Genomic DNA, 13,693 nt, shown 5'->3' on the forward strand with positions numbered 1-13,693 from the left:
AGTTTAACTCGCTAACGCTTGATGCAACGTCACATCGCTAGTCGCGTTCAGAGTCCTGCTCTGCTCGAGACGAGTGACGAACCCGTTTACGGAGAAAGTGAACCTTAAAGACATAAGGAGCTACTTTTACTGTGAATAAAAACCAAAGCCACTAATCTAAAGTTAGCTCCGAGTCAGAGTACCTACTGGAAGTAAGCAGCTGCTAGCTGAGCTTTAGCCACCATCCTGACCTTCACGTCAGAGCGACTGTCCTGATCACTACAATTTAAAATGATCACATCAGAGACTCAGACTTTAAATCTAGATTACATTTTTAAATGATCATCAACAAAAGCAGGGTAGTAAAAGCTGTAATCTCTTCCGATCACCGACATTAATAAGTAGTTTTCTTACTCCAGGCATTCATGCTGTCTGAAACCTCTTGTAAACTGCCGGTAACTCGCGCTGCCAAGTCAGAAAGTGTCTCGCATAACTAAGCAGAGCAGCCTGGGAGTCGTGACTGGGGACTCTGGCCACAGTTGTGAAGTCAATAAGCAGTCTGGCGGGGCCCCGCCCCGTGAGAACACTACGGGCAGATTATGCAGCCCGCCGCTGATCGTTTGGCCCAATAAAAGATCCCACTCAAGTACAACAGCATGCACTTAATACACGAGATGTGTGAGGACTCAAATAGGCAATAACTGAAGCTTTTCACATTTATTAATTTCCCACTGCTATCGTGCTCCACCGTGATAACATCTGGCAGAACTTCCACATACAAAAAAAATAGAACCCAGCTAAAATAAAACAATTCAGTTCTGACTGAAGGAATGGAAATAATGGCAGAACTAGACTATGAATAACTTCTGTGCCTAAAATGGATAATAGTTTACAGCTAACGAGTTCCTGCTTTGAGGTTAGGGAAAAGCAGATTAACATGTGCTGATAAAGTACACCTTTTTTAATTTGGCCGGTTTTCACAGGTTGCATTTACATATTTACAGGTTTGTTTGTTTTTTTCTGTACTTCATTGTTTTTCACAGATTTTACTGTTGAAGCCTAATTTTTTTTAAATGAAACTTAATTTACTGGAAACTGAAGCTGGATGATATGGACAAATATCTAAATATTACGTTTGTATTGATCGATTTCCATAACAATCATGATCCAGTTTCCAAATAATCCAGTGTCTAAAAAAAAGAGCATATTTTTCAATACAGACGGAAGGAATTTAAAATAAAACCTTAATAATGTCTATTTTAAGAATGTGACTTAAACTAAGCATTGACGGACATTATGGATTACAAACAATGAAGTCTAAAAAAACGACTTTCTCAACTATCCATATAGTCAGATCAATAAAACTCCTTTGCGTTGTTGTTTAAGAGGACAAATGTCTTCCAGTCCATGCATAAAATAATGAAAATCAGTTTAACAGGAAGCTGTTGTAGATCTCTACTCTTAACAGTGAGCTGTGCCTCCGTCAGCTGAAGGCTGCCTGAGCATGACAGCACCACCACCGTGCTAAACAGGTGGAGATCTTCGTCCATGTGGTTCCAGCATCTTCGTCTATTTGTGAAACCTGAACACTAGAGCTGTATGGCAAGTTTTGACAACACAAACTAAAGGCCTGTCGTGTCTTCTTGTCTGCACTGAAATAATACTTATCAATTTTCATTTTTATTCAACAAAAACTATCGAATAGTGTCTTAACTTTAGACTTTGGCCACCAAATTGAACTTTGTTTTTAAATGGAAGACGACAGAGTAGGTGAACGTACATCCCAGAGGAAACTGAGGCCGCGCGCCATCTTGTTCAACAAAGTGAGGAATGGAAACATCAAACTCTGGAACTGAGTCCATCGTGTGTGAGAAAAGCTTACCAAGACACGGAAGAAGTAGAGGTACTCAGCGGCGCCGGAGTAGTTCCCACACTCGTACTGGAACTTGGCGTATCGGTACAGGGTGTCCAGATACTCCTGACGGAACTTCAGAATACAGAAAGCAGCTGTTTTAATATCACAGCGAGCACAGGGACGCCCGTCAGACCAAGCAAAACAACATTTGAGCCCGTTTTCAATTTAAACTTTGTGCTTGCTCAGTAATTCCGTGCAGCTGTCAGATGTATGGAAGCCGGCGGTAAACGGTGAAAAGTGTTGAGTGTATCTTCTCAGAAAATCTACCGCGTAAGGAGGTTTCAGATTCGATCTCCTAAACTGCAATGATTCCCCAGATGTGTTGGCACCGCAGCGCATTAGCTGGGACCCAAAGTGACGGGCCAACGCCAAGCAGCTGATCATTGAGAAGTTGAAGGAAACTAATTCGTTGTTTGAGAAATCTCTCTAAATGAATAAAAATCTGAAAAGTGTGGCACAGATTTGCTTTCGGCTCTCCTGGTGTCAGTACTTTGCAGAGCCAGCTTATTGCTGCAGCCGTGGCTCCGGGTGTTTTTGGGTCGGTGAACCGCTTTGTGGTCTCAAGTCCTTTTGAAGCATTTAAGACATTTTCTCGTATTTTATTTATCTTCGTCCTTCCAGCCAGCATCTGTCGCCAGCTTCCCTAACCTTAAAGTAAAAACCTCACAGTAAGGCGCTGCCACCTCCATGCTTCCCTGTAGAGACAGTATTCCCAATGATGTGCAGACTTAGTCAAAATACTCGCCTGTGCCGACAAACGTGGCGAGTAAAGCTCATTGTGTTTTTGATCTACACTGCAAAAACAGAACTAACAATAAGTAACATTTTCTTGAAACTAGTGTATTTGTCCTTGATTTCAGCAGCTAAATAAGATTATCTGCCAATGGAAGGAGTAATTTTAATCCTAAAATAAGATAATTAGATATAATGCACTTGAAATAAGTTGATGGAGATGAGTTCTTCCTATTCTAAGTGCAAAAATCTTATTCCATTGGCAGATTATCTTATTTACCTACTCAAATAAAGAACTAATACACAAATTTCAAGAAAATTTGAACTTATTTTAGTTCCGTTTTTGCAGTGTACTTGGCCGGCCGGCCAGCTTAGGTGGACGGCCACATCTCTGCAGCTTCACATTGAACCGGACCTTTTCCGTCTTTGGCCGGTGGATTAACTAGTGGCCAGTGAGATATTAAAAGCTTGGGGTATTGCTTTCTAAACTAACTATACTGTTCAGTTCACCACGGTTTTGTTGATGTCCTGTCTGTGTTCTTCATGATGCAGATGGTTCGCTAATGTTCTCTAACAAAGTCAGCCGAACTGACTTCTAAAGGCCAGCGCTTGTATCGGGGGTGAAGGAGCTGAACCTGAAGGCGTTTACAGATATCATCCCTAAAAAAAATAAGTCTTAAAGTAAGAAATCATCTATCCTTTTCCTTCAGCTTCACAATCATGCGCTGCTCTCCAACGTACTAAAAGGCATTAAAGTATGACGAAACGTAAAGAGGTTCAAGGGGTGTAACTACTTCAGCGAGGCATCGTACGTAGAAACCACTGCCTCAGAATATCCCACCAGAGGGATTTTTCTTTAACTCACGGGAGACTTTTTGTTTTCTTTGCTCCAAACTGGCGAGCGGTGGTCGTGTAAAATGTAGTGAGAAAACAAATGTACACAGGGCGTCGCTTCCAGCACGCTGCTTTTCCTTTATGTGACGGTGTTTGGTGATGTGCGGCGTGTCAGCGGGACCCGCTGATGTCACCCAGCCCAAAATAACGGCTTTACAACAACAGGTCCGGAGAACCGACGCCTGAACTGGGCGGAGGTGCACCGAGGAGAGCGTGCAGGTCAGCAGGATACCGGAGTGGGACGGGACCGATGGAGGGGAGGGTAAGCGGCCCGACATCAGGGTAAATATAGAACCTCCGGCATTCTTGCGGTTCTATCCACGGGTTTCCGAGCTATTCCGTTTATTCTTAACAATTCACCACAGAATGTAAATGTCCGCAGAATTTGTGCAAGCCATACAAACCCCGAAAATGAGTTAAGGGTTTTGGGAAGTAATTCAGCTGCTTCCCCGCTCGGCCCCGTCCCTCCCACTTTGCCCCTGGAGTGACCATGGCTTCACCCCGGAGCCATGGGAAACGCAGGCAAGAAGTGAGGCGTCAGCAGATCGGGTCGACTTACGTTGTGCTTTTCCTCCAAATAGTCAAAGAGCATTCGTCCATCCCTGGAAAATAAAGAAAGACAGTTCCTGTAGTTAGACGCCGTTCAGACCCAGCCGTCGATTGGCCGACATCCTGCCGTTCAGAGCCTCATCCAGGTGCACTCTTCAACTTGTGGTCGAAAAAAACAAGAGGAAAGTGTTCAGATGTGTGTGATGAGCTGTTTATTAGATTTGGTTTGGCTTGAGATGTTCGCCGAGTGAATACAGTGAGGACTGATTCCTCGGCACAGCCTCTGTGTCTCTCTGGGTTTGTCAAAAATCGAGGAATGCACTGGCTCCTCGACACTGTTGTATCCCAAACGCATTTTACTACTTCGCCTTTGACCAAAAAATTCTATTTATGTGGACACCACATCCAAACTATGCGTCTTTCTAGGGTAAATTCAGTTTTATAAAAAGGGGGAATGTGTGAGCGTGCATTCGCTGGCACGTAAGCGTGTTGTGCTAAATGGATTTCGTTGAGGCTGAGGCACTCCTCGCTGTTGCAGGCCAGGTTGAAGCAGCAAGAATGCTCCGAGGTTCAAGCTGGGCGGTTTGTACGAGCGCCTCGCTGCTCTGCCCCGTGTGTGGAATGGCGACCCGCTGTGTGTTGCAGAACAACGTTTCCAAAGATTGATTAGAGACAGCGACTGCAGCACGTGTATCTCTCTGCACAGCGCCTCCAACCATCCAACAAAACCAGAGACTCTGCTTTGGATTTGTGTTCAGTCTTACTGGAGTACCAACACAGACACACAGCCATCACACATTTGGATGGGGGAAAGAAACAGAAAAGTTTCCCATCACAGAGTTTCTAACAGACGCGTCGTTGGGCGCGGGTTCGCACATCAACGTCAGCGCCATATTGTATGTGGCAGAAAAAAGTGAACTTCTGTTGTAGTGAACGTGGATCAGAGAAGATTCCTCATTCCTGTGCTGCATGGAAATGTATTCCGGCTGATTCACTACTTTTATCTGCCTTCTATAAACTAAGGCTGCACCATGTTGCAAACTGGACACACTAAAGCTGCAGAGTGGCAACACTAGGAAGAAGCTGTGCAAGACCATTCTTTTTCAAAGTTTTTAGCTTGCATTCAGTACAGACTATTGTATTTAGACATAGATGTGCATATATAGATTTTCAAGTATTATAAATAAGCCAAATAAATAGCTGTGTGATTATATATATATATATATATATATATATATATATATATATATATATATATATATATATATATATATATATCTATATATATATATATATATATATATATATATATATATATATGTGTGTATGTGTTATGAATATAAGGATCAATTTGTTAAATCTAAACATTGTGGTCTTTAGGAAAATTTAGGAACAGACTTTTTGGGGGAGTATTAAAGAGGTAAAATTACTAATATGAGGAAAAAAAGACCTAGGACAATAAAGGTTAAAAAAAAAAAAAAAAAGTGGTAATGTTATGAGAAAAACGTCATTATGTGGATTAAGAGGGAACATTTCCAGAATAGTCAGAGTTTGCAGAATTATTTCACTCCTGGAGTAATAGGGCCAGGTTAGATTATTTTAAATATTTTTATTCTTTAGGAGAATAAGTTCAGGAGAATGAAGCTAAAGGGATACGAAAATAAACTTGCAATATTACAAAAATAAAAATATTACGAATACAAAGTATATTTAGAGATTAAAGTCCCTCTGATGCTGTTTAAGTGACTGAGTAACTGCAGATTTGCCACATTTAAGATGGCGGACGCTCTGACGCATCGCAGCAGAGGCAGAACCCGCCCAACGATGCGTCTACGTATATAATGTCTATGGTTTCTAAGGTTTTAAGTCTTTGACATGAGAGCCGCATGTCAGGTTTTCTCTGGCTGTATAGTGTGTAAAGTATCGTAGCCCCACCCCCACTTGTTACTGCACAAGCTCAGTCAGCCGGCGAAGGATAGGCAACTATCCGTTTGCATCTTTAGCAAAACAGATTCATTTGGCTGTTTGGAAATATTTGCAGGTGAAAACCATATCTGTTGTCATCCCAGTGTTACAATGTAAAGAGTTAAGTGACAAAAAGGCTAAATATTTTGCACTTCAGAAACACAAAAACTAACATTAAACATACATATATCTTCATATATGTATGAATCAAAATCACATCGACAACATCCCATGCATCATAAGCGTAATAATCTGTATTTTTAATCCTTTTTGCAGCAGTAGGAATGACAGTTGCTCGTCTTATCTCAATAAAAATAAACTTGATCATTAAACACGTTTCTGTTTTTAAGTTATTTTTATTGTGTCTTATTGGTGGACTGAATATAGACTAACAATGATATCAAATCTAAAATGGATGGTAATTGGATCTGTCTAGAATAAAGAAAGGCATTGGGTAACTAATGAAAAAGTTGCACAAAGAAATTGGATTTTATTTTGTCAGTCAGTGCAACTATAATGCTTCTCCTTAATAACCCCAACAGACCATTCTGCAGGTCAGAATATCCACATATTACAAGATAAAAAAAAAATAAAAAAAAAATACAGATCAAGCAACATCAGACTTAATTCAGAGTGTATTGACAAAATAAAGAGCCGGACTGTCCGTCAGCGTGAGAGACGGATTTTTGGACACCAAACGTGACTTTCCTGTTGTGTTGCAAACCCAAATATGTGGCAGAGATCATTCATCCCTGACAAAGAAAATTTTATCTTACACGTCAACATTTGGTAAAATAAAAAATAAAAACACTTCTCTATTTTTTGTTACTGGTCACAAACTACCAACCCGTTTTAATAGCTACAAAATGTATTTTAAACCAACATGTCTTTGGAACAGAAACATATTTTCATTAGGTTAAAATACCCTCACAAGGCCCCAAAGGATAGTAAAATTAAAATATGATCCAGTTTTTTTTTTTTTTTTTAAACCAGAGCAAATAATACAAACCACAGCAATAAAGTTGATTTCAGCCAGTCTCGGCCGGGTTCGCTCTAACCACAAGAATATCTTTGGCGAAGATCACCAATAGCCAATAGATTTAGCGCTCTCACACCAAACAGCATCAGATGGAAATTAAGCAAGCATCTGACGGTTTTTGGAAGAAGACAAAAAAATAAATCCCGCAGCGTACGTTTTAATATGTTGGAAATCAGAGGCTTTACCTGGTGGACTGCATCTGCCGTGTCGTCTCTGGGTCCTCGAACATCTTCACGATCGGCTCCGTCTCCCCCTGCAGCTGCTTCAGCTGGGCCACAACCTCCGTCCTCTTCTCCCTGAGAGCTGGAGAGAGCAGGAGAAAGAAAGATATTAGTTACAGCAGTATCTACACAGTCTGGACACCCAGTCCTGAGCAGGGCTGTAAAATAAAAGTTTACTGCTAAATCAATGCTGAATGGAGTGAGTGGCGCCCAGCAGTAGCCTTTTATGATGTCTATCAAGCGATATTAACTGGATTGAATGATTTGGTGGGTGTTGGCTTAGGGGAAACAGGGCTAAGCGGCGTGTATACAGGAAGCATCAGCACTTACTATGGGGAATTTCCTTGTCAGCATAGAGGTTTCTGTAAACATCCATGGCGAAGTCCACCATGTTGGTGTCGCTAAGGAGGTCCAGTTTGCCACGGAGAAGCTCCTCCTCATTGTAGATCTGTAAAAGCAGCACATTGAGAAACATTGACAGGTGTTCGTGAAAAAGCAGAACCAGCTTTGCCAGCTTCTACATCGCTGTGAATCACAAGAAGTTTCTCTTATAGCCATGGATTAAGTTGCTCACATTTCTGCTGCACCATCCCAGAATATTCCAACTAAATGAACGGCCTGGGCCTTCAATGGCTGACGGTGAGCTCGACTCAACACTGAATCTCGTTTGTACTAAAACCCCAGATTGTCCCGGTGAGGATTACCGCTGTACTCACATCGTCACTAGCTGGGCCAATATTTACTTCAATCTATAGTTTCTAAAAGTTTCCTTGTGTCTCCAGAGATGTTAATGCCGCAGAAGTGATGAAGAGTTAAACATTTCAATAGCCCATTCCATACAAGTATTCACACCGGCCTGGACCAAAGGAGGAAACAAGCTCTGGGCCGTTTAAAGTGGACCAATGTGGCTGGTGTGAACGGAACCTGTCTGGTAAAATGAAGTAGGTTAGAATATCCTACGTGTGTGTCTAGGTGCAACAAGACAAGGCATAAAAAGTTTGTGGTAGCAAATTAAGATGAAGTATGAAAATACAGTTTAATCAGGGAAGGTCCAGTTATAAGTTATTCTTATGTTTAACCTTAACAAATGTATTAATTGGCTATAATTAACATCTGCAATTAATAATGGGATGGTGTGACTTATTGTTCACTCACCCTTTAGCCAGTATTTGGCTTAACCCACCCTTCTAAAAAAACAAGTTGACTGATTTTCTCACTTCATATTAATCATATAGCTTATATTTATATTTTAAAGCCCCAGTGTGTATAATATTCACACTGGTGAACCATCTTGTGGCGCTCTAAATGCTTTATAAACAACCTCTGAGTTAAGCACGTAACAATGATCACAGAAGCCGTGGGGTGTCATAAATGTGACGATGTAAACGTGTCCTCAGTGTATTTGGTACCAAGCTACTACTAATAGCTACGGTCATCGAGTGAAATGGTTTCTGGCCCTGTTGCCAAGTCGGCTTGTTTTTTCTAAAGTTGCTTGTAAATCCTGTGGGTCACGGTGTTTTGGCCTCGTTTCTGAATGTGAAGTCTTATCTGGGCTCTAAAAAGGTGACTATAAACATGAGTAAAGGGACTCGCTTCTGCTGCTGCACTGCAGACGGTGAAGAGGCCAGCTGATATCCCTACGCCAAGTTCCAGCTTCAGAGCCTTGGTGTCATACTGGACAGCCTCTCCATCCTCTCCTTCACTTTCCACATCCACATCATCACCTGGTTAACTTTCATCTTCACAGCATCAAGTTCTTCTTTCACACTTTTACCAAACTGGTTCACAGTCCACTCACCTCTCGACTTTAAAATTTCATCTCCCTTCCCTCTCTGTCCCCCAGAAAACCCTCCATAAACTGCAGCTAGTAGAAAAGACAGCAGCTTCATCATTACATCATCTACTTCACTCCTGTACATTAACACCTCTGGCTCCCTGTCACATTCAATATAAATCCATCCTATGATCATACTAGGCCAACCACAGCCTTGTCCTTATGTACATTTCTTACTTTCACATCTGATCAAGTGAATGCCAGTTCAAATTATTTGCTGTAATTAATTATTATTTTATTTAGTGCCATGTTTATCCATAGAGTGATCTTAAGGTGGTTATAAATAAAGCGTTATATGACAATAAAAGAAGAACTCATACAAACCACACTACTGAAATACTGAGGACAGCAGGGAAGTGATTTAAAATTAATTTTGCCTTTAACATGTTCAAATTTTATGTTTTTCCAGCTATTTGCTAGTTTGACAGAGTTTAAAATTTGATCATACAAATGAAAGACTATAAATGTTTAGGTTTATATTAATGTTTTTGCTGTTTGGCCGACAATTCCATTTTATAGTGGGCATCGATGCTATGGATGCAGAGATAAGAGGCATGTGCATACTGACAGTCTGGAAAGTGGAGTCTGATCTTCAACAACCGACTTGATCAGGTCAACCAGAGCCTGGGACAGCGTGAGGAACAGGTCAAGCTCGGCTATAAACGCACATGTGCAAACTTTCTGGTTACACACACGGTCGGCCATGGATACAGGTGAGTCGGTTCTGTGGCTGTTTCACAGGTGCTGCAGAAAACATGCGTATTTGGTGGCATATTATGCACATACACACACTTGGTAAGTTACGTTTTTTGCATCACGACACGTCAGTCTTCTCATTTTCGTCCGTTTCTCTCAGCCAAGCCCATCTCCATTTAATTATACCCCCACCGTCAATGGAAGATATCTGACCCTTCTTCAAGAATAAGCGTGTCATGCTAACTTAGCCTGAGCTAGCGCATCACTCTTCTTTGTGTTTTAGATAAAAACATGATAGCGAACCATGAGATCCCTGGTTGGTCACCGGTGTTTATCAGCCAAGTTACTGGAAAGAGGGAATAAACACTGACAGAGGTCACAGGTGGCCTTGTCATCTGATTCATTTAACAAGAGCAGCGATAGACACGCTTACCCAGGGAATTGTTCTCAGACGTTCAATCTGCCAAACTTTCGGACTTGTTGGTTCGCTTACATCCAAAAAAAGAATACCTTTGACGACCACTACTTTCATTCATGCCCCCTGTGGCAAGTTGGAGAGTTTCTTCCAATCAAAAGTTAAAATGATGGAACACCAACAAACCTCAGACTGGTAGATGTCTCTTTTGCAAAGACTTGCCCTACTCTCTTTCTGATTGGCCAATGTTGCAGCTCTGCCAGGTTTCATTGGCTGAGAGCAGCTTCAGTTGAATATCTTGAATAAAAAAAATCTAAATGAAACCAAGTGGATCTCATTTTCCAGTTGACGGAAATCCGTCGCAGCAACGGAGAACGTTAAACCGAGATTTAATGCCATACCTGTGCTTTGCTCTTCCACAGCCATTTCAGCAGCATGATGAGCTAAAAGGTGTTTGCGACACCGACATTTTCATTATTTCCAATCCCTTTGGTACAATAACATAAATCCCGACAGAATTACATTATCAGCTGAGTGATAAGAGGTGCGTTTTGGGTTGTCACACCAGCTTTGACAACTGTTGATGTCTTTGTGATCATATTTACTGTATATATGTAAATAAGTGACCTTAAATATCTTTATTTTTCCCATCCACTGTATAGATCTGGATGCACTGTATATACTTCATGCACCTTTTCCTCCTTTGTGCACCTTCTGTTGCTTACAAGAACCGATGTCACAAGTGAATTTATCTATTGTGAGATCAATAAAGTTCTATCAAACCTATTTGACTCCATAAATACCAGTAGGAGGTTATTACAGTTGGAACATCACTCCCAATCTATTGTCCTTCCTAAAAGTCATCTGACAAAAATTTAAATCAAGACCTAGGTTTTATGAAATTACAATATATTAGCCATTTGTCCACCTGTATAAATGTATCTATAATTGATGACAGGACTTCATTACAAGCAGAAATAAACCAATATCCAATGTTTTAAAAGGACCTGTGCAGGCTTTGTTCACACGGAAACAAACTAACAGCAAATGTTTTCAGGTGGATCAACCATATTTAAAAATAAATCAGGACAACCATATCCCCTTTACTGGTGAGAGAAAACACAGACGTGTTAACAGATGCTGCGTTCATGAACGTACAAGCACGTTTTCCAGACGTACACCCTGTGTTTTCATTATTCGTTCCAGGTCAAAAATGTCGCCTATACAAATGGAGCAGATGTTAATCTGTGAATGAGCCTAAACTAAGTTTGTCAAAGCAAACCAGGCGAGAGTCAGCTGGCAACAACATCACTGAGAAAAACTACTATCACCCAGCAGTAAGGGGAGCGTGTAAAACTAGTGCCTCGGCTAAGAGTTAGCGTTGTTGAGCCTTTTCATGCTAGGTTTGATTCTAGGTTGTCCAGAACATCCCTTCTAGTGCAGCAACAGCTCCTGTTTGCCTCACGACACTCTGGATAAAAGCTCCACATCATATCTGGACTAATATTCATCAGTTAGAAGGAGCAAGAGACGCATTTTCACAAGCTAACTGTGGATGCTAGTGTAAAGCTAATATAGCTACTGTAAGAACTTCCGATTCATTCCCTTCACACAAAAGCTCGGTGATATCTTAAGCGTTTCTCGTACGTTTAACTGAAGTGTTTTTTCTTTCGGTCTAATGGATACATTTCATCCTCTAAACAATTTGATGTTTAAACGATTAATTTCGCCACTGTTTCCTTTCAAATAGTTCCCGCCCGCTTTCTAAAATGCCGAACTGTGCTTTTACTTTGAAAACAGGTTTCCCTCTTTTCCGCCTGAAGAGGAAACACTTGACACGCGGGAAGAAAATGTGGCCATCTACTCCTAGGCGTGCTTCGGTGTCTACGGCTATCTAAATCACACACTTTAATTGGTTGAAACCACGAAAAACAGAAAACAATTGTTTTAATATCGATGTATGTTCATACCTCTTTGACGGACAGGAATTCCAGCAGGGGAAAAACCAGATGACGGTCTAAGAAGTGGGCTATTTTAGTGGTGAGGTCGTACTCCGCCATCTTTGCGTCGGGGAAAGGAAGTGGAAGTGTGATGCGGCTGTGTACAGAAGGATTGACCAATCAGAGACACCCTGAGCATCCTTACACACACACACACACAGAGAGAGAGAGAGAGAGAGAGAGAGAGAGAGAGAGAGAGAGAGAGAGAGAGAGAGAGAGAGAGAGAGAGAGAGAGAGAGAGAGACGCTAGTTTCATTTTAGTGTAATTAATAAAATTCTCTGCTAAATGTTTTGGCATATATATATATATATATATATATATATATATATATATATATATATATATATATATATATATATATATATATATATATAGAGAGAGAGAGAGAGAGAGCTTGTATTTCCAGAAAAATAACTTTTTTTTAAACTTTACCAATGTTTTTACACACTTTCTATACAAAAGCTTGTTTTTATTATTTTTCAACTGTAAAAAGTAAAAAAATAAAAATGCATTGTCAAATATCTTAACATTTCCTTTGGTAGTTTGACTTGGTTACGATGAGCTCCTAATGAAAAATATTATAATTACAATATTATACAAATAGTGTTCTACAAATAATAGATTTTCCTAATGAAAAATAAATGCTACATGGCTAATGACAGGTACAATGGAAAAACACTTATGAAAAAAGAAAGTCGACTACCTGTATACCGACTGAATTTTTTATCCAAACCATTTAGAATATAAAAATTTTTTCCATCTCTGAACAAGTACACTGCTCAAAAAAATAAAGGAATCACTTAAACAACACAATATAACTCTAGCCAATCACACTTCTGTGAACTCAAACTGTCCAATTGAGAAGCAACTCTGATTGACAATCAATTTCACCTGCTGCTGTGCAAATGGAATAGACACCAGGTAGAAACTATAGAAAATTAGTGAGAGCCCCCCCCCCCCCAATAAAGGAGTAGTTCTGCAGGTGGTGACCACAGACCACTTCTCTGTTCCTCTGCTTTCTGGCTGATATTTTGGTCTCTTATGAATGCTGGTGTCCACTTTAGTTAAAAGATAAACAAGAAATTTTACCGAGGCGCATAACACATATTCTTGGGTACATGAAAATGACTTTGCTCTAAATATTCAAGAAACATTTTTAGAATGTTCTTTACATTTTACTCAGATTACCCCATTGGCTGTGCTTAAACCAACCAACAGAAAACCTTGAAGGAATGTTCACCGAGGGTCAATGATTTTACAACCTTCAGATTACATTCTGGCATCGCTGATGTTCTACAAGGGTGAGACACTGTTTAATCCTCAGGGGAACATCACCTGAAGGTTCTCCTAAAGTCACACTAGGAAACCGTGGCAAAGTTTTTCAGGGAACATTTAACAAAATGTTTAATCTTGAAAACACATTCTGGTAACATAACATTCCCTGACGGTTACA

General features: G+C 40.4%; 1 protein-coding gene across 1 annotated transcript in view; it reads right to left on the reverse strand.

The window, feature by feature from the left end:
* LOC105933426 (eukaryotic translation initiation factor 3, subunit E, a) overlaps positions 1-12,352 on the reverse strand; it is a 38,384-nt gene extending 26,032 nt beyond the window's left edge. The window contains exons 1-5 of the mRNA XM_012872963.3: positions 12,210-12,352; positions 7,625-7,742; positions 7,259-7,376; positions 4,080-4,122; positions 1,862-1,966 (exon numbers count right to left, since the gene is read on the reverse strand). Of these exons, the coding sequence (XP_012728417.1) occupies positions 1,862-1,966; positions 4,080-4,122; positions 7,259-7,376; positions 7,625-7,742; positions 12,210-12,299 (474 nt within the window). The 5' untranslated portion in view covers positions 12,300-12,352. The remainder of the gene's footprint in view (positions 1-1,861; positions 1,967-4,079; positions 4,123-7,258; positions 7,377-7,624; positions 7,743-12,209) is intronic.
* Between the last annotated feature and the right edge of the window lie 1,341 nt (positions 12,353-13,693).

This window comes from Fundulus heteroclitus, unplaced genomic scaffold (genome assembly GCF_011125445.2).
Source record: "Fundulus heteroclitus isolate FHET01 unplaced genomic scaffold, MU-UCD_Fhet_4.1 scaffold_546, whole genome shotgun sequence".
In the NCBI taxonomy this organism is placed as follows: Eukaryota; Metazoa; Chordata; class Actinopteri; order Cyprinodontiformes; family Fundulidae; genus Fundulus; species Fundulus heteroclitus.